At 52.3% G+C, this 23,581-nt stretch overlaps 2 protein-coding genes across 2 annotated transcripts in view; both read right to left on the reverse strand.

Annotated features, from left to right (window-relative positions):
• PPARA (peroxisome proliferator activated receptor alpha) overlaps positions 1-5,015 on the reverse strand; it is a 51,773-nt gene extending 46,758 nt beyond the window's left edge. Inside the window, exon 1 of the mRNA XM_031939127.1 lies at positions 4,902-5,015. The gene's annotated coding sequence lies outside the window, so the exon portion shown is untranslated. The remainder of the gene's footprint in view (positions 1-4,901) is intronic.
• Positions 4,114-5,154, reverse strand: LOC116419315 (collagen alpha-1(III) chain-like). The gene has a single exon (XM_031938551.1). The coding sequence runs from the start codon at positions 5,152-5,154 to the stop codon at positions 4,114-4,116; it is 1,041 nt and encodes a 346-aa protein (XP_031794411.1).
• Positions 5,155-23,581: the final 18,427 nt, after the last annotated feature.

Raw genomic sequence — 23,581 nt, forward strand, 5'->3', positions numbered from 1 at the left:
GCAAGCTCCCTGGTGGAGGAGGGGTAGCACAGCCGAAATTCTGGACTTCCTATCCCGCCCCCAACACTCATGAAACTATACCAGGTCCAGCAAACCAAGAATCTCCCTCAGCATGAATGCCTGACCCAGAGAAAGCACCCAGCTCTAAAGTCTGAAGGTGTTTGCTGAAACAAAAGGGGAAACTGAGGCCTCAAGAGAAACTTTGGCCTTATCTAATATCACGCAAGGCAAGGCACAGCAGAGCTAACTCCAGTCTCACAGAATCTATGCTGACCTCAAAGTCTGCCTTTTCCATGACAAAAACATGCATAATCCCCCTCTCATACAGCTCCATCAGGACAGAGAATTAGAAAAATGAGAGACAGGGGGGAAGAACTAAGAGATGAGACCCCTTGACATGAGCCTAAGGGAGCCGGCTGCAAGAGCAGCCAAACTGGAACCCAGAATTTACCCAACAGCCCCCAGGCAGTCAGCCATGGGGCAACAGTCTATATCATCGCAGATCGAGTGATTGGACATTTAAATAGTTAATGTTTCTGCAACTTAATACAAAGTTGCCCCACAAGATGTTTCAATGGAAAAACTATGATGGCTTTAGGTCCCTCTGGCCCCATGTCACCAGAAGCATTTCCTTATTGCAGCGAGTGAGGAAAGGGACCGGTGCTGGAACCTCCGCTGCACAGCCAATCCCCTTTAGGAAAGGCTTCTTTGGGCACTCTGGTCATTGGTCAGCCCGGCGACTCCCGCTCAGCTCGCTCACATGCTTCGGAAAGGCACGCACTCCCAGGCTGCTCTCTTTAAATAACTGGTTCCCTTCTACTGTATCTTGGCAACTTGTCACTGAAACGTGATTATCTCATAACTACAGGCTGCTTCGGTTACAAATTGTGGCAATTGACTTGGTCCTTCACCTAGCATTAAGAACTCAAAGGCAAACAGGCGTTCTGCTCCATTTTCCCAACCTTTCCACAGAGACCTTTTGTCCTGTAAGTCTCCGACGGGGGTCAGCTGGGGTTTGCTTGGCCAAGGCTGGCCACCGAGTGCGATACTTATCCCAAGGATTACCCGTGACCTCTAAATTCTAAGTGGAGGCAAGTAGGTCAGAAGAGGGATCTTCACCCTCCTGATTTACATTCTGTTTGGAAGCTCTGAAAGCTTTGCACATTAACAGCATCGAGGCATTGTGTTCGGTTACAGGAGCCCGTGTGGCCCCTTTCAGGAGTGGGGATCTTGATTCCTCAACATGACTGTGAACAGGGCAGGGAGAGACCACTCCGTGTCCAGCCACAGAGGTCGGTCTCCGAAACCGAGGCCCATGCTGTGCGAAGACTGAAGTGCCAGAGCTGGGTTTGAAGTGTGATTTAGGACCATGGAACATCTATGGCTCTGGTGGCTCAGCCCAGCCCCACCTGCTGAAGCCGTAAGAAACCAGAAGCAGAAATCCTTCTCAGCTACTCCTGCCCCAGGTGTATTGGTCTTGGGCACACAAGAGCATGAGCACAAGCCTCTCTGCCTCTGTCTCTCCTTCCTTCTTTCTGTACCTCTCTCTCCTCTCTGTCTCTCTCTACCCCCCCCCCCAATCTCTCTGTCTCTCCTCCCCTCTTCTTTCCCTGCTTCCCTCTCTTCTGTCTCTTCTTCCCTCTCTGACTCTCCTGCCCTCTTTCTCTCCCTCCCTCTCCTCTGTGTCTGTCTCTTTTTTTCTTTCTCCTCTCTCCTCCCCTCTTTCCCCCCTCTTTGTCTCGCCTTCCCTCTCCCCTCTCTGTCTCTTTGTTTCTGTATCTCTGTCTTTCTCTGTTATCTCATAGGACACTCCTTCCTGGGATGAACTTGGCCCTAGGAGTAGAGAAAAGGGGCAAGCAGCAAACGGTAGGAACAAGCTCGGGTAGAGGGGCTGTTTCCGCCACCCTTTGCAGACTCTGGTCATTGGTCCCCTCACACCTAGCACAATACTCAGCCCAGATGCCAGGCCCAGCACTCATCAGTTTGCTGAGTTCTGGGCTGTTTTGTGATCCAGATGATATTTAGTCAGGTCAAAAAAGAAAACTGCCTTAATCCCTATGAAGTAAGGAGGTGTTTCAAAGAAACAGAATCAGCTCATGAGATCAACACAGAAAAAGGGATTTAGGTCAAGGAGCTGGCTCCCTTATTACTGATCCTCAGAAGGGTGAATCAACAAAGAATATTCCGTTTACTTTCTAGAAAGCAGTTTTTTAAAAACTTCAGAGAGAAGGCACTGTGTCAACTCGACAGCAAAGGGCTGCAGGTAAGAGAGGAGATGAGGACCTCAGTAGCCCCCCAGTGGGTGGGGTAGGCAGCCCCCTCCTGGAAGGTCGGCTCAACTTGGAGTTATAAATTAAAGCATCAAACAGGTGAGTGATTGCAATTTGCTGACTAATTAATCAAGCACACACCAGCACAACCAACAATAAAGATCATTAGACAATCCTCTCAGTAGCACCCCATTCCTACAATCTCAGCTGCTGTGATAACTATTCTTTGGTGGAAACGTTTACCAAGAGGATCAACATCTCTATTGAGCTTGAAGATTCCCAAAGTGCTTTCTTCCCAGAGGGCCCCGGGGAGTGCAAGTGCAATCTTCCTTTCCCAGAGGGGAAGTGACCAGCTCAGGATCACACAGCTAACTGAGCCCCAGGGCAGGGACTTGCACTCACTCCCCCATCACTGACAGGGCATTAGGGGAGGCACCCCAAGAAATCTCAGCCCAGCCCAGCCAGGCCCAGAGGTCTCCTGGGGGAAGGTGTCTGCCTTCTTGCTGGTGTCCCCCTCCCTCAGCTGCAGGGGGGACCTTGGAAGAGAAGGCTTCCAAGGCTGGTTCTCCCAGACTCTTTGGGTGACAGGGAGAAGGTGCTCTTTCACTAGGACCATTGTGCAAAGACACAGGGAGGAGGGGATCCCAGCATCCCTGGGGGCAATGAGCCAAACAGTCCAGCCAGCGGGGACCCTTTCTCCCTTTTAAATACCTTGGACCACAAAGGGTCCAAGATCCCTAGCTCATTCCTCTCTGATCAAGTACCCTTATTGTCCAAGAAAAAGTCGAGGACTAGAAAGCCAGTGGTTTGTTTTAGGGGGAGGATCATGAAATGTGGAGAATTTCCCCTTGGGCCATTTTTAAATCCTTTTCCTGGGGCTTTAGCCCATCCTTTGTACCTCAGCGCATAAAGCTTTCTCACAGTCAGAGAGAGCCTTTTCTTAACTGTGTTTCTACATGTGGGGGCCAAGGGGATGAAAACTTCCCTTTCTTTCTTCAATTCACTTCAGGAAGAAAATCTGCTGGAGCCCAAAGTAGTCTGGAATGATTTCCTTCCCTCCCCCTGCCGCCTTCGCTGCTGGCTGCCCTTCCGTTTCCCCGGTGGCTGTCTTGTGTATAGCTCCAGCTCACTGGTCCCCAGGGACCTTCTGCTTTTCGGGGTCGGGCCAGCACTTAGCCGAGAGCCAGGCTGCCCCTGCTGCCTTTTTCTCTGAGGGCCGGCTCTCCTCCGGGGCCAGGCCAGGTACTGCCAACGGCACTCCGCGTCTCCGCAGGGAAACCCAGAGCTTCCTTTCAAAAGGAGCCCCCAATTCCAAGCATCAGAGTCTCGGGATGCCGCCCCCTCCCCAGCAGCAGTCCCGCCAAACACCGGGAAGGCCCACCAAAGCCAAGCCGGCCCCACCCCCACGGCCCGGGGGTCTCCCGGCCCTCGGAGCCGGCTAAGATTGGGCCTGGGGGCCTCCCTCGTTACCTGGCAGGGCCCCGGCGGGCTCCGGGCTGCTTCTGCCCCTGAGGGCTGGCTCTCTCGGAGGCAGGGAGACCGAGCTCTTAGCCCGAGTGTTGGCAGCGAGCGCAGGGGGAGGAAGGGATTACGGGATGTTCTCTGGAACCCCCCCAACTCAGCAGCACCTTGGGCGAGGAAAGTCACCCTGGCCCTGGCCGGGCTCGGGGCCCCCACGGAGGCGGCCAGCCTCCACCCCCCCCCCCCCGGCCCCGAGACCGCAAAGTCCGGCTCAGCTCGCAACGCCCTCTCTGCTGGTCACCCCGAGCGTGCGGAGCCCCCGGAGCCCGCCGCCCTCCCTCCGGCCGCCCTCCCTCCGGCCGCCGCGCCGAGGAAAGCGCAGTTAAAAGGCAACGGAAGCCCCAGACTGAGGCGGGGGCGGGGCGGCAGCCGCGGGGCGCCGGGACCCTCGGCGCGGAGGCAGGGAGGAGGGGCCTCGGACACACTCCGGCCAGGACCTGCGGAGTGAGGCGCACTTGGCAGCGGCGGCGCCTCCGGGACAAGCGCGCCGGGGGGACGTGGGAGAAGCCCCCGCCCCCGCCGGAAGCTGGCGCCCGGCCGGGAGCCCCGCGGCGGCCCTCGGAAGGCAGAGCCCAGGGCCGGGCCAGCTCCGCCGCGCGCCAGGCCTCCGAGCGGCCGCGGCCACAGCTCCAGCGGCGGAGCGAGCGGGGGGGCGGCCCCGGGCCAGGCGCGCCCCTTTCTCCAGAGCATTCTCGGCTCCCAGGCCGGGCCCGTCCGCTCGCTCCCAACGAGCTCCGGCCCGGGCGAACGTAGGCCCGCTCCAGTCCCGGCCCCAGGGGCCCTGGGTGGGCGTTTCCTCAGGTCCAGCCCGCCTCCTGGAGGCGGCCGGGGGTACTGCGGCCAGGCCGGAGCAGGCCCGCTGGGTCCCAGCAGCGGCCCCCCGAGTGCTCGGAGGGGGCGGGGACCCCCGGCCCAGGCGGAGGCGGCCGGACCCCGGCGCCCCGGCGCCCGGACACTTCCCGGTAAAAGGGCCACGTTCAGGGCCAAGTCTCGTGCCCGGGCCCAGAGGCCTCCTCGTGCCTCCTCCCTCCCCGCCCGCAGCCGCTGTGGGACAAGAGAGGCGGCCTTGGGGCTGCCCCCGTCCGCGGACATTGGCCCCGCGCGCCTTACCCGGCAGAGGCCTCCGAACGGAGCCGGGCCCCGGGGGGAGAAGGTGCCCATCGGTGCCCGCCGCCGCGCCAGGAGTCCCGTGCCCCCGCGTGCCGCCGCCGCCGCCGCCTGCTCGCCGCCCGGGCTCGGGCTCGGGCTCGGCCCGGGCGGGGGGCGGGGCCGGGGGCGGGGCGCGCTGACAGCGGGGCACCGGCCCTAGGGGCCGCGCGCGGGGAGGCCTGGCAGCCTCTGGCCTCTCCCCCCAGCGGAGCATGCGCCCGGAGCCCCGCCCCCTCCCCGCCCGCCTCCGGCCCCGCCCGCAGACACCTGTTGCCCGGGGAGGGGAGGAGGGGGGTCCGGAGCCGGCTAGGTCCCGGGAGGAGGGCGCGGGGCACGGCCGGCCGGGCTCCTCCCTCACGTCCCGCCTTTACGGCGTCCTACCAGGGTGACCCGGGCCAGTCATTTCCCTGCTCTGCCTCAGTTTCTTCATCTGTCGAATAGCCTGGATTGTCCCCCCCGTACGACCCCCGCCGCAGAAAGCACTTTGGAAGCAGTCCGAGCACGCGGTCACCGGCGCGGGGCAGGAAGGGGCCCTAACGGCTGGCACCGGCCCGATCCCTCAAATTACAGAGCAGGAAACTGAGGCTTACAGAAGGGACACGGCGGGCCCCGGGGGAGGGGGCGTCCATCCCGGTCTTCCCCCGCTGGCGCCGGGAGGGAGGGCTCCCTTCGGAGCCAGGAGACGCTGGGCCTGCCTCGGGCACCCGCATGGACCCGGGGGCTGTGGGACGCTGCTCTAGGGCGGCCGGGGTTCATCCGCCCGGGGAAAAGCAGTTTCCTCCTCGGGAGCTCGGTCCGCTCACGAGAAAAAGTTCGCCACTGGCCCAGGCTCGTCCCGCCCGAGCCCACCCTCACGCGGCCGACTTATTGCCCAGCCCCCCGCCCCCCGCCCCCGGCCGGTTCTTCCCTCCGCCAGCCCCTCCCCCGCTGCTGGCCCCAGCCCTCTCCCCTCCCTCCTGCCCATCCACCCCTCCGTGTTCTCCTCTCTTTCCTCGCCCCCTCCACCCCTCCGTCCCCTCTCTCCCAGACCCCCATTCTTGCCCTCCCCGTCGCCCTCCTTTCCCCCCTCCCGGGGCTGAAGGCGGAGGGGAGACACACCTCCCCGAATCGGGTTTTAGGATTGGCTGTGGTGTGGGGGCCGGCAGTTGGCGGGGCCGAGCCTGGGCGCCGGAGGGCTGATCACGCGGACCCGGGCCCGGGGGGAGGGCGCCCTGAGCAGGCTGGGGGGTGCCCTTGGGCTCCGCGCTGCCCCCCAACTTCTGGCTGTCTCTGACTCGCCCGCTGCGCCCCACCTTTGTGCTTTGTGCCCGGAGCTGGCAAGCGCGACCCCCGGAGACGGACGGAGCCGGCTGGGAGGGGGGCTCGAGCCTCTGCTCCCCCTGCCCCCACGGGAGCTGAGCTGAGCCCCTCCCGCCCATCGTCTCAGGCCGACTACCCCCGGAGGAGGGCAGCGGGTGGTACCGTCGGGTGGGGGAGGGGGTCCCCGCCCCCCCGGGGCCCCAGCCCACTCTGAACTTGCCCCTCCGAAAGGAGGCCTGAACCCGCGTGGGAACAGGCTCCGAGGAGAGGGAGCCCCGGCCCCGAGGCTCTCTCGGCCGAGCGCCAGCCCGGTGACCTTGAGCTTGGGCGATGCGGCTTAAGAACCGCTCAGGCTCCCAAAGCCTTTGCTTACCGAGGGCTCTCCTCCCCCAGCGGCCCGCAGGGGCGTGCGGGCAAGCGCGCTCGGAGGCCCCGCTTTACAGAGGAGGAAACTGAGGCCCGAGGCCGCGCAGGGCGAGCACGGACAGCCGCGCCGCGGCCCGAGGTTCCCCTGGGCCCGAGGTTCCCCTGGGGAGGGAGCTCCGTGGTCCTCACGTTGTGCTCGAGGCCGCCGCCGGGGAGACGGACTGTCAGGGCTTGCGAGCACGCGCCTGGTCTCTGCGCCTGGGTGCCAGGGGGAGGCCCCGGGAAGCGTGGGAAAAGGGGCGCGCGTGGGAGGGGGGCGGGACGCGGCTGACGGAGCGCCCGGGAGGCCCGGGCCACAAACCGCAGCGGAAGGGGGAGAAGGGCACCGGGGGGGGAGCCAGGGAACCCGGAGGGCGCGCGGCAGGCAGGGGCGCTGAGCGGGTGGTGGGCCATCTCCCAGCCCTCCCTCCCAGCCCCGGGCTGCGCGGCCTTCGGCCGGGAGCAGCCTGTCCCCAGCCCCAGCTGCCCGGCCCGAGGTAGGGAGAGCCGAGGGGCCGGCGCCGCCTCCCGCCTGGGCCCCAGCCAGAGGAGGGGAGAAACCCTGCCCTCCGGCCAGTGGGAGGCCCCGAGCAGCCCCCACCTCTCCCCCCCAGAAAGCCGAGGACCCGCGTGGTGCGGGTGCTGAAAGCCGACAGCCGTGGCTTCCCTTCAGGAATGAGTGCGAACTAGCTCGCCTTTCCCCTTCCCCTTTTCTCTTCCTCCCCCCTCCTTCCCCAACCTTCTCCCCTTGCCTTTCCTTATTCCTTCTTTCCCCCATTTCTCCTCCTCTCCTTCCTTCCCCCCAGCCTTCCCCTCCTTTCCTTCTTTCCTCTTCTTCCCTCTTTCTCCTTTTTCCCTTCCTCCCCCCTCCAGCTTTCTCCTTTCCTTGACTTCCATCTTACTGTCTCCTCTATTCCCCTCCTTTTCTTCTGCCTTATCCCCCCTTTCTTTTTTTTTCTTCCTCCCCCCTCTTCCCCTACCTTTTCCTGCCCTTTTCTTCCACTTTATTCTCTTTTCCCCCTTCTTTTCTCTTCCTACTCCTTCCTTCCTCAGCCTTCTCTTATTCCCACTTTCCCCCTTTTCTCTTCCTCCTCCCTCCTTCGTCAGCCTCCTCTTCCCTTTTCTCCCATCTTCCTTCCCCTTTCTTCCCTCTCCCCTTCCCCCTTCTTCCCTCCACTCCCTCCAATTCTTGGTCTCATAGGGCCCAAAATGAATGCAAAGTTTAGAACCACCTGTCAGACGCCTCCTTGGGAACAAGGGGGGGGAATCAGGGCCTACCTGGGGAGTGGGAGCAGAAGCCGGTGCCGGAGTGAGACCCGGGCAGGAGAGAAGAGTCCGGCTGTAGCTTTTGTAAGGGAGATCCGCAGTGCCACCGGCCCCCAAACTTCGGCCTCTCTGCCGCACACTTTCCGTCTGGAATACTGAAAAACTTTCCTTCAACTCCCCCCACCCTCACAGCAGCCTTGTGGCAGGAGGCCGGGCCCAGAAACAATGGCCAATTTACAAATAAAGAAACTGAGGCCCTAGGAATTAGCCCAGGGCCCTGAAGCGGATCCCAGACACGGAACCCGAGCTCTGACCTTGGGGCTCCATTAAACCTCCTCCTTCAAATGGCAGCAACTCTTAGTCCAAAAGCACCTATTAAGCACTTGCTGGATAATTGGCTCCGGGCTGGGAGCCGGGAGTCCCCAGACAAGGACTGAAAGACCGGTGATTGTATTTAGTCGCCCAAAGCTAAACTTTGCTATAACCATAAATAAATCCCAATATGCCCAGAGCAGTTGCAGTAAACTGGAGGGAGGGAGGGAGAGAGGGAGGGAGGGAGACCTGCCGCAGACGGCTTGGGAGGATCTGGGGAGGCCGTTTGCTGGAGGGGAATCTTTAAAGGGAGGAGAGCCTGTGGGATGGGGAAGGAGACCTTCTGAACCGGTGGCCAGGCCGGAGCTGGGAGACGGAGTATCTCCTGAGCCAGAAAGGCACTGGCTGCTTTCTAGAGAGGTGTGGGACGTGATATCCCGCGAGGCTGGAAAATAACTTGGGACCAGGTTGTGCCGGGCTTGGAGGGACTTTCTATCTGCCCCCGGAGGCTGCAGGGACCTACTGGCCTGGGCTGAAGAAGGACGTGATCTCCATTCTCTTAGAAATCGAGGGGGTGAATGTGAAGAGGGAGCGAAACTGCTCCCTTTAAGATTATCACTCAGAGACTGTGTCCCCTTCTTTGATCTCAGAGCATCTCCCAGGTTCCCAGAAGTCAGAGAGAGAGTTTTGGGGCTCCCCTCGTCAGATGGAGAGCGTAAGCTACTGAAGGCAGGGGCTGCTTTGGCTTTTCCCCCTGGATCTCCAGGCCCTAATACAGAGGTGTAAACAACAGGAGCTTAATAATTGTGTGTGAAATTTTACAGGTTGTTGGGAATTTGGAGCTTTGTAAACTGGGGTGAAATATTAGTAATTTTAATTATCTTATATATATGTATATAAATAATAAATAACAAAAACTTTAAATATCAATATATCAATTGATTAATGACCTGTCTTGTTTCGGACACCGTCCTAAGCTCTGGAGATACTAAGGGAGGCAAAAGCCAGCCTCTGCCCTCAAGGTACTTACCTCTGCTCTCATATAGAACCTAAAAGCGGATAACAAAACTCATTGAGCTCACATTGACATAAAGCATTGGCCATTCCCGGGAGGCAGCGGGTACGGGGACGGTAAGGCCGGCTGCACAGCAGGAAGCTCAGAAGCTATCAACATGCCTTAGCCATCAACATGAGCCACGCCGAGCCTCGGCTCCTCTGGAGGCCACTAGCTGAGCCACTCGGCAGATATTTGTATTGAGAGATTCTGGAGGAATCTAATAGAATATTAGCCGATAAATGGAGAGCCTGACCCTGCCACCTGCCAGCAGCTTCCTTGTGGGAAGGACCCCCTGGGCACGAATTTGATTTCCTGGATTTGAGTTGGAATCCTGCTCTCACCACCGTCCCAACAAGCGAGCCCCCTGTGCACATTTATGGGGATGGGGAGCTCACTACCTCCCAACTGGGACCGCTGTGCACTCTGAGAGCTCCCGGGATCACGGTCCGGAGGTGCTAGGGCCTCTGCAGGAGAGATTTCCTTGCATTGCCAGAAAGCTGCCTTTCCCAAGTGGCCTCCCTCTGCCTCCCTCCTCCCTCCACTGCTCCCAGCTCTGCCCTCAGGGACTGCTTCCCTACCGGAATAGCTTATTTTCACATAGAGCTTCAGGGTTTGTAAAGCACTTTACAGATAGTATCTCATTTGCTCTTTACCTCAACTTTGGAGGTAATGACTGTTACCATTCCCATTTTGTAGCTTAAAAAAACGGAGGCAGACAGAATGGAAGTCATTTGCTTGGGGTGACAGTAAGCCAGTAAGCGTTAGAGGCTGGATTTGAACTCAGGACTTCCCGATTTCAGATTTGGCGCAGTGTTCAGTGTGCCATCCTGGAAATAACTGCATATCTAGGAGAAAGCCAGTGTGCCCTTCACAAAGTCCGGGTTTCTTCTTCTATTATCCCCCCCAGCTGGGTCACCGAGTCACTGGGGGCAGGGGGGAAGCTGTTAACTGCATTTGCCCAGTCTCCTCCCTACCCTGTGCTGCCCAGCCCTAAGAACAAGACTCCACACACAGACTGGCCACTGCAGGGGACAGCCAAACGCTCCCTTTTCCTGTTTTGGACACGGTGTTCCCTTGTCAGTGCCATCTGGGGTGACATTCGTGCTGCACAGTGATTGGGACTTAATTTGCGATCCACTAGGACCCCCAGGTCTTTTTCTTGGGAAATCTTGTTCATTGTTCATTGATCTTTTCAGTGTGAGTCTGGAGCTTTGACTTACAGTGGGGGCGGGGGGGCGGGGCCTGGGCTCTCATGCCACTTGTCTGCCCTTCCTAGTTATATGACTTGGCCAGGTTACTTAATCTCCCGGAGTCTGTTTCCTCATCTGGAGACAAGGCCTGTACTCCCTCATAGGCTTGCACAACCTCAGCCATCGAAATATGACTCTTTAGATCCAGTGTATTAACTTTCTCTTCTGGCTTGGAGGCCGCTACAAGTGGGATAGCTTGCCATCTTTGCTGTTACCCTACAGAATGGAAGCTTCCTGAGGTCAGTGACTGTCGAATTTTAGTTTTTTAATTTCCAAGACCTTAAATAGTACTTTGCACACAGTAGGGGTTTAATAAGTGGCTATCAAATTGTCTTCATGAATGCTGGGGCAGCTAGATGATGCAGTGAATAGAGCACTGGCCTTGGAGTCAGTTGGACCTGAATTCAAATCCTGCCTCAGATACCTAATATCGACTAGCTGTGGGATTCTGGACAAGTCACTTAACCCCAATTGCCTAATAAAGAAGAACAAGAAGAAAGAAGAGGAAGAAGAAGAAGAAAGAGGAGGAGAAGAAGAAAGAAGAGGAGGAAGAAGAAGAAAGAGGAGGAGAAAGAAGGAGAAGAAAGGAGAAGAACAAGAAGAAAGAAGAGGAAGAAGAAAGGAGGAGAAAGAAGGAGAAGAAGATAAGAAAAAGAAGAAAAGAATGGTATTTGTTGATACAAATCTTCAAACGAAGGGCAAAAAAATAGGGCCACGACTAGATACTTGGGATACTCCACTAGTTGTTCAGTTGTGTTCAACTCTGTGATCCCATAGACCATAGCATGCCAGACTTTTCTATCTTTTATTTTCTCCAGAAATCTGTTCGGGCTCATGTTCTGTCTATTTCATCCTCTGCCATTCTCTTGCCCTTTGCCTTCAATCTTTCTCAACACCAGAGTCTTTTTCAATGAGCCCTTCCTCTCATTATGTGACCAAAGTATTTAAACTATAGTTTCAGTATTTGTCCTTCCAAAGAAAAGTCTAAATTAATGTCTTGGCTAAGAATTGACTAATTGGACCTTCTTACTGTCCAAGGGACTCTGGAAAGTCTTCTTCAGCACTACAGTTTCAGCGTCACTTTTGCTCGGTTTTCCTTAAGTCCAATTCTCACAGCCATTTATTGCCCCTGGAAAATGGCATATGGACATTTGTTGGCAAGGTAACGTCTCTGTCATTTCGTATGAGGCTCGGATTTGCCGTAGCTTTCTTTCTAAGCAACAAGCATCTTTTGATTTCATGGCTGTCTGCATTTCACTGCCTGCAGTGATCTTTGAGCCCAAGAGTATAAAATCTGATACTGCTTCCATTTTTCTGCCCTCTATTTGCCTGGAAGTAATGGGACCAGTTGCCAAGATCCTGTTTTTTTTATTAATGTTAAACTTCAGTCCAGCTCTAAAAGAGAGTATAAAACTCTTCTTTTACCCTCATCAAGAGGCTTCTGAATTCTTTACTTTCTACCATCAGTGTGGTATTATCTGCATATCTGAGATTGTTGACAATTCCAGCTTTTGATTCATCCACTCTGGCATTTTGCATGATGTATTCTGCATATAAATTAAATAATCCAAGTGATAATATACAACCTTGCCATACTCCCTTTCCCATCTTAAACCCATTAGTTGTTTTTTTCTATTTTCTGTCCTAGCTGTTGCTTCTTGGCCCAAATCTAAGTTCCTCAGGAGACAAGTAAGATTATCTGGTTCTCCCTCTTTTGAAGGATATCACACTTTTTTGGTGATTCTTTCTCTATGTTGAATATTTATTTATCACTCTATTCTTTGACTCACATCATTCAACCAATCCCACATCCACTTGCCCATCTTCCAAAGGAACATCTTGAACACAGGAATATTATGAAAGAATTGTTCAATGATGAAGAGATCCATATATATCCAGAGAGAGGACCGTGGGAACTGATGTGGACCACAACATAGCATTTTCACTCTCTCTGTTGATATTTGCTTGCATTTTATTGTCCTTTCTCATTTTTTTCCTTCTTGATCTGATTTTTCTTGTGCAGCAAGATAACTGTATAAATATGTATACATATATTGGATCTAACACTTATTTCAACATATTTAACATGTGTTGGACTACCTGCCAGCTAGGGGTGGGGGTGGGAAGGAAGAGGGGACAATTTGGAACCCAAGGCTTTGCAAGGGTCAATGTTGAAAAATTACCCATGCATGTGTTTTGTAAATAAAAAGCTTTAATAAAATTTTTTTTAAAATTGGTTGGGACCTTTGATGAAATGCCAGTGCATTCACCTCAACGGCAGGCCCACCTAGGGCTTCAACTCCATTTTCCATAGACTGTGATTTTGTCAGTATGGGGGCTGCTTTCCCTCAGGAACCTTCAACCCCAGGGTGGCTGAGCCGACCCCCAAATGCATCTCTTGGTCATGAGCCTCTGTGCCTGAGCAAGCAGACTAAAGTTCATCCTTGGGCTACCTCAAGACAGGCAAGGACCCAGGAGATGACATCTAGTTACCTTGTGGCCAAGTGGAGGTGGTTCATGCGGCCCAACCCACTTGTCAAGCTGGATCTCTGTGAATGCAGCTTCCCTCTGTGAGTGCCTCCTCCTCTGGCCCCCTCATACTCTCTACTATGGAGCTGATGGTCAAGTCCATCGATCTCACAGAGGAAGAAGCCACTTTTATTTGGGGGGGAAATCAGGCCTTTCCCTGGGAGTCTACAGCCTGGCCTCCAGTCTCCCATCACCTGGCTCCCAGCAGCCATCAGGTGCTTTACAAGGTCATTGTGGATTGCTCCCTTAACAACTTCCTTCGTCCCCTGGCACTGGGACCATCCAGTCTGGTGAACTCAGGGAAGGCAGCTGGGTGCCCTTGTTTCGTTTCCTTGCCTCTATAGGGTCCCAGGGCCTTGCCACTGTTGGTCCGTCCTTCCTCTTCACTCCGCCTTTCTGAGTCCCCGATTTCCTACTAGACTGGGCTGCAGACGCCCACGGAAGCTCCTTCAGACCACCCCTCCCAGACCACCTCCCATGCCTTCCCAAGTGCCAAGTCTTTATTTGTCTAGACCTTTGTCTACACTATCACTTCTAGCCTCCTACTTCTCTACCTCCCTGGTTCCAAACCACTGTCTCCTCCTGCCCTCATTTTGAACCTCTGTTAAGTTCTCTTCTGGTGAGTCCCTTGCCCCCTTATCAGTCCTCCCATGTGCCCTGGTAAACCTCAACCCGGGATGGCTCCTACCATGCTGTGCTGCCGCTCCTATGCTGTGCTCCTAAACAAAGGTGGAGGACGTTATCCAACCAGTGATGGGGCAGCTTCCACTGTGCCTTACCCCACTCTCCTGGACCCCAGCAAGGCCCGAGGCCCGAGTTTACATAAATAGGCCAAATGGCAGGCCCTGGGACTGCAAGGCACGAAGGTAGGGCCCAGGCTCTCTATCCCATTGGAAGGAAGGCAGCTGTTGATTCCTATCTCATGAAAGCCTTTTGGCAGTCAAGGGACCCATGGAGGACAAAGAGGAGGATGGCAGAGGGGAGTGGCGCAAAGGCTTCTATGGACTGATGCAAAGTGAATCCAGCAGAACTAGGAAAGTGACACCCCCTTACTGCCACAAAATGCAAAGAACCAAGCCAGCTCAACCTGAAGTAGTGAGAGCGTCTCAGCAGAAGGGACAAGCAAAGGCACTTTGTTCCCTTCTTTGCTTTGTTCCCTTCTGGGAACTTCCAGAGTTCCCTTCCAGAGAGAGACTATGGGATGCGACAGCATGTGCATGTATGTTATTGGATTGGCTTTGCTGCCTCTTTTTCAACATTTATTTTAATACCCATCACTTTGTGAATCATGTTGGGAGAGAAAAATCAGAGCAAAAGGGAAAAACCAGGGAGAGATTAAAAAAAAAAATGAACACAGCATGTGTGGATTCCATCTCCATAGTTCTTTCTCTGGTTGTAAGTGGCATTTTCTGTCCAAAGTCTATTGGGATTGCCTTAAATCACTGAACCAGAGAGAAGAACCGAGGCTTTCCTAGCTGATCATCGCACACGCTAGCATCACGTGCACAATCTATATTCCTGGTCCTGGTTTTGCTCAGCATCAGTTCATGTCAGTCTTTCCAGGCCTTTCTAAAATCAGCCTGTTCCATCATTTTTATAGAACAGTAATATTCCACTACCTTCATGTATCACAGCTTGCTCAGCCATTCCCCAGTTGATGGGCATCCACTCAGTTCCCAATCCTTTGCTACCACAAAAAGGGCTGCGACAAACCTTTTTGCACATGTGGGTCCTTTTCCCTCCTTCATGATCTCCTTGGGATACAGACCCAGTAATGCACTGCTGGGTCAAAGGGTGTGCACTTTGCTACCTCTTTTCAATTTTTTTTTAGATGCAGGGGCTGGTTGAGGGGAGGAGAGGGGAGAAAGTGATACAAAAAAAGAGAAGACATCACTACTTTTTCCCAAACAAACACCCTTGTCAGTACCTGCAGAGTACCTGAGGGTGGCAAGCGGGCTGTAGGTGATAAGTGCTGGCAGCCAGGGAAGGAGGAGTTTCTGGCTAGGAGTGGGCAGAAGAGGCCATTTGAAGAGGACCCCCAGGGCTATCACTCTCTTGAAACAATGGGAGATTGTTTTTTTTTTTTTTCCATTTTCCAGCTGGCTCATAAACTTGGTACCTCACGGTCATCCAGCTGGTGGTGTGCCCTCCCTGTCCTAGACTGTAAACCTTCTGAGAATGGGCACTATCTTCCCTAAGCCTGTGCCACAGCATTCCTCCTCCTGGGCACAGTACCTAATACATGTTGATTCAAATTAAAATTCTATAGATGACACTTTTTCTCATAGCAACCCAAAATTGGAAATGGGGTGCCTGTTTATGGGGGAATGATTTATTTGGGGGTGCTTATTTGTTAGGAATATTATTGTAATATGAAATGATGAAATGGTCAGAGGAGCCTGAGCCAGGAGCAGAATCAGGACCCCAATTTATAGGGGGATTGGAGAGGCCTGAAGACTCTGAGTCAGTCTGGCTGATGGTGGGAAGCCTGCGTTCCCGCGCTGTGACCCCCAGCCCAGTGAGCCTCCTGCCTGCTGGGCGGCCAGAGTGGGGCCGGGTTCTGCTCCAGGCCGTGTGTGTTCCCACAAGTGAAGCCGGCTTCTCCCAGCCAGGCAGGCTGCCCAGAGGCAGCTCTTCTGCAGGGCCAGAGTGTGGGTGGGACCCCTATGTGCTCTTAACCCACCCCGCCTACACCCAGTGATTGCGCTTTGTCAAAGATCAGAATCAGGCCCTCACCTATAATTTCCCAGTCGGAGCTACAAGTTCCAACATCTGCAGGAGACGTTGGTTGGAAAATAAACATTGGTGAGGAGGGGAGGAGGGGAGGAGAGGGGAAGGGAGAGAAGGCCCCCTGCTTCCTGGGACCCTTCATTTGGGCTCCTAAGGGAAGGAGGGGAGCTGATCATTAGTCAGAGAGCTCAGAAAGTGGAATGGATTGTGTGTGTGTGTGTGTGTGTGTGTGTGTGTGTGTGTGCACTCACGTGGATGGGGACAGGGAGGGCTCTCACATTCACACCCACAGCTATCTCAGCATTACCATCAACCACTCCCCATGAGGAGGGCTTCAGGGTAAGGCCCCACTTGTTTTGGGAGGCCTGTTGGGTGTTCCAGTGCTGTGAAAGCCCCTCAGAAACAGCCTTTCTTCTTCTCACCCCCTGAAATCCATCAAGACCCAACTCCCGGAGGGCGTCATGGGGGAAGTGCTTGGGGGTCTCCCCAAGTTCTGGGGTCCTAGACATCCGGCCTGTAACTGTTGTCCCTTCCCACCCCACCCCCATCCATCCCAACCCGAGGAATGGATCCTTGCCATCCACAGGCACTGCTGAAGCTCCTACTGTGTGCACTGACCCTGGGAAGTGCCCCAAGTGACCGGGGCCACGGTTTACGTGGATGGGAGGTGTGGACACAGCTCTGACAATGTGCAAACAAACACACCCTCCCACGTGTTCCGGACCCATGCCCATGCAGACACCCCCGGATGCCTGTGTACACAATCAGCCACCATCTCCATAGCTGCCCGTGCCCTCAGATCTCCATGCCCACATGCACATGCGCACCCCCCATGCAGACAAAAACACACCTGTGATGTGCACGCGTGTGTGGCTACATTCCCACAGGCCTATCACCGATCTGTTTAAGATCCCCTGTCGCCCAGGCGTGTCAAGTGCTTCGGCTCTGCCGGCCCCAGCCTCTCCCCACTCCTAAGATGGAGACCCTGTTACTATTCTCATCTTACAAACGAGGAAACTGAGGCCAGAGGGGAAAGAGTGAGCTGCCCAGTGCTGGAGCTGGGTTCAAATGCCGGAGCCTGGCTTAGTAGGTGCTTCATAAATACTCATTTGACTGGTTGATTCTGGGCACTCCACCACATCACACGCCGCTCCTGAGGAAACACTACCAGGCTGGATTTTGTCTGGACAGGAGGGATTTTACTCCGACCTTTCCCCACCTCCTCCCCCCCTGGGGTCACCCACTCAGGCCCAGGCCTCCCTCAATCCCTCCTTGGATTTATTTGTATAAACTGAGTTTGCTCCCCAGTCCCATGGAGTTCCCAGAAGGCAGGGACTGCCCTGCTTGTACCTCTGGGGTCCTGGGGCCCAGCCCGGAGCCTGGCAAGGAATAAAGGTGCTCACATTCCTCGTTTCTAAAAATGCTTTGAGAAACTCAGTAGTTTCAGTGGTTGATTGAAGGGTAATAACAGGGAAGCAGCGCCCCAGAGAGTGCGGCAACACCCAATGCCAGGGCCAGGTGGATTTCAGTTGCTAAAGCCTCAGACAGGCCAGGTTAGTCACAGCTGGACACAATTCCCCACAGAACTCTAAATATTTCTTTTTAAAAAAAAAACTCTTTTTCATTAAAGCTTTAATTTTCAAAAAATCTGGATGGATAATTCTTCAATATCAGCCCTTGCAAAACCTTTTGACACAAGGTTTTGGGAAGGGAAGGGGAACTTTTCCCCTTTCCCTCATCCCTTCCCTAGACAGCAAGTAATCCAATATATGTGAAACACGGTAAAAAATATACATTAATATGCATTCCCTAAATATTTCTTAATCACTTCTCCATGTGAGTACCGTTTTCCTCCAGGAGAATGTGCATGTGTTGTGCATGTGTGTGCGTGTGCAAATATATATATGCATGTGTGCATAAGTGTGCATGAGTGTGTGTGTGTGTGTGTGTGTGTGTGTAGGGGGTAATCCCCATGTCATATGATGGTGCCAGACATACAGTAGGTGTCTAATAAAAGCTGATCCTGGGGTCCTAGAGCTAGAACTGGAACACAGACACCACTTTCACCACTTTCCAACTCTTTCAAGTTATAGAAAACCCACCCAAAGTCCCACATTAGAGGCAGGCGGTGAGCCAGGAGCTTGGGCTCCAAAGCTGGATCTTGGCCCTCTGTACCCTATCTCCTTGGACTGGATTAATGTTTGTTCAATTGATATGGAAGTAAATGTAAACCCTTTCAAAGGAAATATCTTTAAACAATATTTTAATTTTATACAATTAATTTGTCTTGTGAGCTTAAACACACATCCACCTCCTCTTCTTCTTTCTCCCTTCTTTTTTTGAGGTAACTGGGATTAAGTGACTTGCCCAGGATCACACAGGTAGTGAGTGTTAGAGGCTGGTTTTGAATTTGGATCCGACTCCAGGGCCTATGGCGCTGTCCATCGACTACCTCCCTATCCCTCACATAGCTTTTCAAAGATCAGGTCATTTGGTCTGTGTGGAGAATGGTGCCCACAGTCATGGGCATTCTATAATCTATAATTCTATAATCAGACCAATTCTATAATTCTGTAATCAGACCAATATATAATCTACAATCAGACCAAAAAACTATAATCAGATTGATTCTATAATTCTGTAATCAGATCAATATCTAATCTATAATCAGACCAATTCTATAATTAGACCAATATCTAATCTATAATCAGAACAATATATAATCTATAATCATACCAATTCTATAATCAGAACATTCTAATTCTATAATCAATTCAATATCTAATCTATAATCAGTCCAATATCTAGTCTATAATCAGACCAATCTCTAATTCCATAATCAGTCCAATATCTAATCTATAATCAGTCCAATTCTCTAATTCTATAATCAGTCCACTATCTAATCCATAATCAGTCTAATATCTAATCTATAATCAGACCAATTCTCTAATTCTATAGACACACCAATTATTTAATCTATAATCAGTCCAATATCTAGTCTATAATCAGACCAATCTCTAATTCTATAATCTGTCCAATTCTCTAATTCTATAATCAGTCCACTATCTAATCCATAATCAGTCTAATATCTAATCTATAATCAGACCAATCTCTAATTCTATAATCAGTCCAATTCTCTAATTCTATAATCAGTCCACTATCTAATCCATAATCAGTCTAATATCTAATCTATAATCAGACCAATTCTCTAATTCTATAATCAGACCAATTCTCTAATTCCACAACCAGGCCATTGCAACATGATTGCTAGAGTGAAGGAGCTGGAGATCCCTTGCGCCCCAGACCTCCGGGGCCTTCCTGATGGGGCAAGGCGGGAGCAGGGAACAGGCCAGACTTGGTCCGGGTCCCAGTCTCCATGGGAGAAGGTTCCGAGCTCGGACACCTCATTCCCAGCCAGCAATGGGGCGGGGCCTCCTGAGCAGCAGCGGCGTCCCCCAAAGGATGCTGCCGCCTGTGCTCCATCCTCCTCCTCTTCTGCCCCCCCCCACTCCCCCAGCCTTGCCCCTGCTCAGATTCCATCTCTCAGCTCGCCCCGAGCCTGAAAAAGCAGCAAAGCTTGCTAGCAGGTTCAGCAAGGAAAGCGGCTCCTCACCTCAGCCCCGGGGACAGCCTCTGAGGGGAGGCAGGGAGGGGGGCCGGGGCGGGGGGGGGGGGAGGGGGGGAGGGGGGAGGGGGGGAGGAGGAGAGGCAGGATCCAGCGGCTCCTGCGTTCCTGGGATCCACCTGCCGAAGCTAAGGTTCCTCGGCGGAAAGTCTCCCACTGTAAATGAGGGCCCGAGTCCCTGCCCGGGTCCCCGCGGCCCCTCGGGCGAAGACTGAAATGCTGCAGCGAGGCAGCCAGAAAGGAAAAAGCAGCGGGGCTGGGATCGGTGCTCTCAGGGCTTGGGGCGGGGGCCGGCCTTCAGGGATAAAGATCTGGGTTCAAGCATCGTCCTTCCCAGACTGCCTGGCGGACAGAGGCGAATCCCTGAGGTCCAGTACAGCCCCTCCAAGGCTGGAAGCTAAAATAGGTGGGTTATAGAACTAGCAAGTTATATAAGCAAGTTAGAATTCTTATTTTTCAAGTATTCATTAATAGTTTTAATTAATTTAAACATTAATAAAAATAACCATTTTAGTAATTCAATGGGAGTTCCCAACACAGAAAAAATAATCAGGTGTTCAGAGCACCCACACACACACCACGAAACGATTAGATGCTGCCTCACGCTCCTATCAACCATGTGACCCTACTCAGGTCATTAACCCCTCACTGTTCTAGGCACCTCTCTAAGATAGGGTTTCTAAACTTTTACCTTTTCTCCTTTTTTGTTTGTTTGTTTGTTTGTTTTTGGATTTTTTTTCCTGCGCCTTAATATTTTCCTTAAAACATTTTTTTTGCATTTTTTTAAATTAAAGATTTTTATTTTCCAAAAAATATGCATGGGAAATGTTCAACATTCACCTTTGCAAAACCGTGTGTTCCAATTTTTTCCCTCTCTTTCCCCCACCCCCTCCCCAGATGACAAGTAATCCAATATACATTTAACATTATTTTTTAAAATAATAATTCAACTTTTTCTCTGTCCTGGGCCTCCCCACTGTGGGGCCCAGGCTTCCCATCAGTAAATCTGATTTAGCCCAGATGGCACCAAAAGCCTTTGCATTTTGGGATTGCAGCAGACGCCATCTGGGCGGCAAGCTGGGCAAACCAGCCTCCGACCCGGCCACAAATGAGTTGTGATCAGGCTGACTCAAGATCTCTTTGGGTCAAATGCAGAACAGGAGGATTCTTTTCCCCCGGGGGGACCTCTCTTGGCACCAGCAAAAAATAGAAAGGCTAGAAAATACTGGGAAATGGTGATTTGAATTTATAATTTAATAATTTATTTCTTTTTCCATCTTCAAGTTTTTATTCAATTTAAATTTTCATTCTCCATCTTCTAAGAAATCTTAATGCCAAATGGTAGCTAAGGCTGTTAGTGGCCAAGGACATTAAAATATTCTACTTTAGCGCAGAATGACATTGAAAAGGCTGAAAATGTGGAAAACCTCCCTTCCCGGCTCCTGTGCACCTGGCTTGATAGCCTCCCCATGGGATTCTTTGTGACTAAATCCCAAGGTCTTTTCTCAGTCTCCATCCTTGACCTCTCTGCATCCTCTGCCGCCCATCACCCGCTCCCCCAGGATGGCGCCTCTCTTTCCTGGCTCTCCTCCAACCGGACTTTTCATCTGGCTCACCATTAGCCTTTGCCCCTAAGTCTTAGTGTCAGTACTCTTTTCTCCACTCTCTCGGTGCCCTCAGCAGCATCTAAGTGTTCAATGACCATTTCTAAGCGGGAGAGTCCCGGATTTGTATGTGTTCAGCTTTAGTCTCTTTCCTAGATGATAGGAAAAATATCTATTAAGCGCTTATTGTTTGCCAGGTACTGTGCTAAGCCCTGGAGATACACAAAAGTGCTTCAGTTTCCTCAGATAAAAGTACTTCCCTAATTGTTGCCAGGGCAGCTGGATAGAGCCCTGGAACTGAAGTCGGGACAATCTGCATTCAAATCTGGCCTCTGACAAATCCTAAGTGGGAGACCCTGATATGTCACTTAGTCCCCATTATCTCGGTTCCTCATCTGTACAAGGGAGGCTCCCTGGAGAAAGAAATAGCAAACCCTCCAATACCTTTGCCAAGAAAACTCCATGGATGTGTATCTATAGAGTGACAGAGTCAGACCTGAAAAAGTGACCAGATGACAAGACGTTCTTGCAAGGATCAAAGGAGATAACATCCATAGAGCACCTAGCCAGGTCTAAAGAGCTACTATATAAATGCTCCTTATATAAACATATATATATATATATATATATATATATATATATATATATATATGTATATATATATACATATATATAAACAGCACGGTATTGCTGTCGTTAATCATTATTAAATATAAGCAAGTAATAATGAAATGAAACACATTATCAATTGTGGGATTTATATTCCGGTGAGGAAAGACAACTGATATGGGGCTGGTGTTCTCTAGGAAAGGGCTGAAGAAAAGGGGGGAGCCAATGGGAAGATCTTGAAGCAAGACCCCAGCTGTGCAAGATAGAAGCTCATTAGTCAAAGCCAGAAGAGGGGTGAGGGTGGGGGCTGGAGGTGGAAACTAGGTCCTGTAAGGTGCGGAAGTTCAGGATGAGCTGGCACCTCAGCAGGTACAGGACTGACCTCCTGTTTTCCTTTTTCAACCTTCCCTCTTCCAATCTCTCTTCATCCTATTGAAATCACCATCCTCCCAGGTACCCGGGTGTTTAAGCTCAATTGCATCTTCCTCTCTTCAATATCCAATTTGTTGTCAAGACATCATTTCTAGCTTCACCAAAGCTCTCAGAAATGTCCCTTGTGGGGCAGACCCTCATCACCTTACCCCTGGACTATGGCCATAGCTTCAGGGGAGCGGGAGTGATTGGCCTATCTCAGTTTCTCCCACTCCAAACCATCCTTCATTCAGCCACCAAAGGATCTTGCTAAAGTCCAGGTCTGATCACTGGAGTTTTTTGAATAGGAGCAATGACCTGGTGCTGTGAGTGTTTCAGGAAAATCACTCTGGTGGCTGAATGGAGGATAAACGGGAGTGGGAGAGACTTGAGGCAGACAGCTCCCCTACCCTGAGAAGAGTGAGGACCCTCTCAAGTAATAAGGAAGGGAGTGAGAAGAGTTTAGGGGAAAAGACTATGGTCAATTTTGGCCACATTGAGTTTCAGGGATGTCCATTTGGAGTTGGCTGGAAGGTAGCTGGAGAGCAAAGTGGAGGTGAGCAGAGAGGTTGAGGATGAGGGATTTGAGAATCATCAGCACAGAGATGATCATTAAATCTATGATGAGATCAGTGAAGTAGTCTAGAGCAAGAAGAGCAGAGTGCACAGGATAGACCTTGAGGGACATCTACGGATGATGATGGTTAGTGGGGACAAATCAAATGAGGGTTTTTCCAGGCTAAGGGAGACATGGGTATGTTTATAAAAAGTAGGGAAGATGAGATTGTAATCATTAGATTGTAAACTCATTGAGGGGAAGATCTGTCTTTTGCTTAGCAGAATACTTACATATAATTAATAATTAATTGATAATCAATATTATTATTATATTAATAATATAGAGAATAGATAACCCATGTGTTATTTGTGGGATATATTAATAAATATTATTAGTATCAGTTCATGTTTAATAAATAATACATGTTAATTGAATGGTTGATTGACTAGCCTAGTGTTAGAAGCTATCTCTTTTGAGGTCCCAGGATAAAAAGTGGAGCAGGGTGGGGTGTGGGCTGAGGGAAAACACCAGCCTGGTCATCTGAGGACCCAGTTGGTTGATCTTGGGAGGGCCCCTTTGTCTCAGGGGATTCTCAAGGCCCCTCCAGCTCTTGTGTGGATGGGCAGCTCCATCAATGACTTGAGTCTGGCTTCTAGGCGCAGAGCCCGGCAAGACAGGATGGCCCCAGTGGTCAGCTGGACAGGACTCTCATGGGAGAGATGATGGCATTGGACCCCAGAGAGGGGCAGAGATTGGGATGAAGTGGAGGTCTCCAAGAACAAACCTCTATTTACTCGTCACTCCCATTCACTCCCCTCCCCATGGCCGACACACATAGCGCAGCTTCTTGTTGCTGCCTCCCAGAGGCTGAAGGTAATCTGGGCCAACTAGCTCAGCCCCTGCAGAGCCAGCACTTGGAAACTCACTTTTCCAGTTGTCGTAGGTAGAAGGAAGCTACCATGAGCTCACTCTCTCTTCTCTGTCT

The sequence above is a fragment of the Sarcophilus harrisii genome, chromosome 5, assembly GCF_902635505.1.
Source record: "Sarcophilus harrisii chromosome 5, mSarHar1.11, whole genome shotgun sequence".
Classification (NCBI taxonomy): Eukaryota; Metazoa; Chordata; class Mammalia; order Dasyuromorphia; family Dasyuridae; genus Sarcophilus; species Sarcophilus harrisii.

Excerpts from the sequence above, each read along its gene's own strand:
- LOC116419315 (XM_031938551.1), bottom strand. The coding sequence starts at position 5,154 with ATGCTCCGCTGGGGGGAGAGGCCAGAGGCTGCCAGGCCTCCCCGCGCG.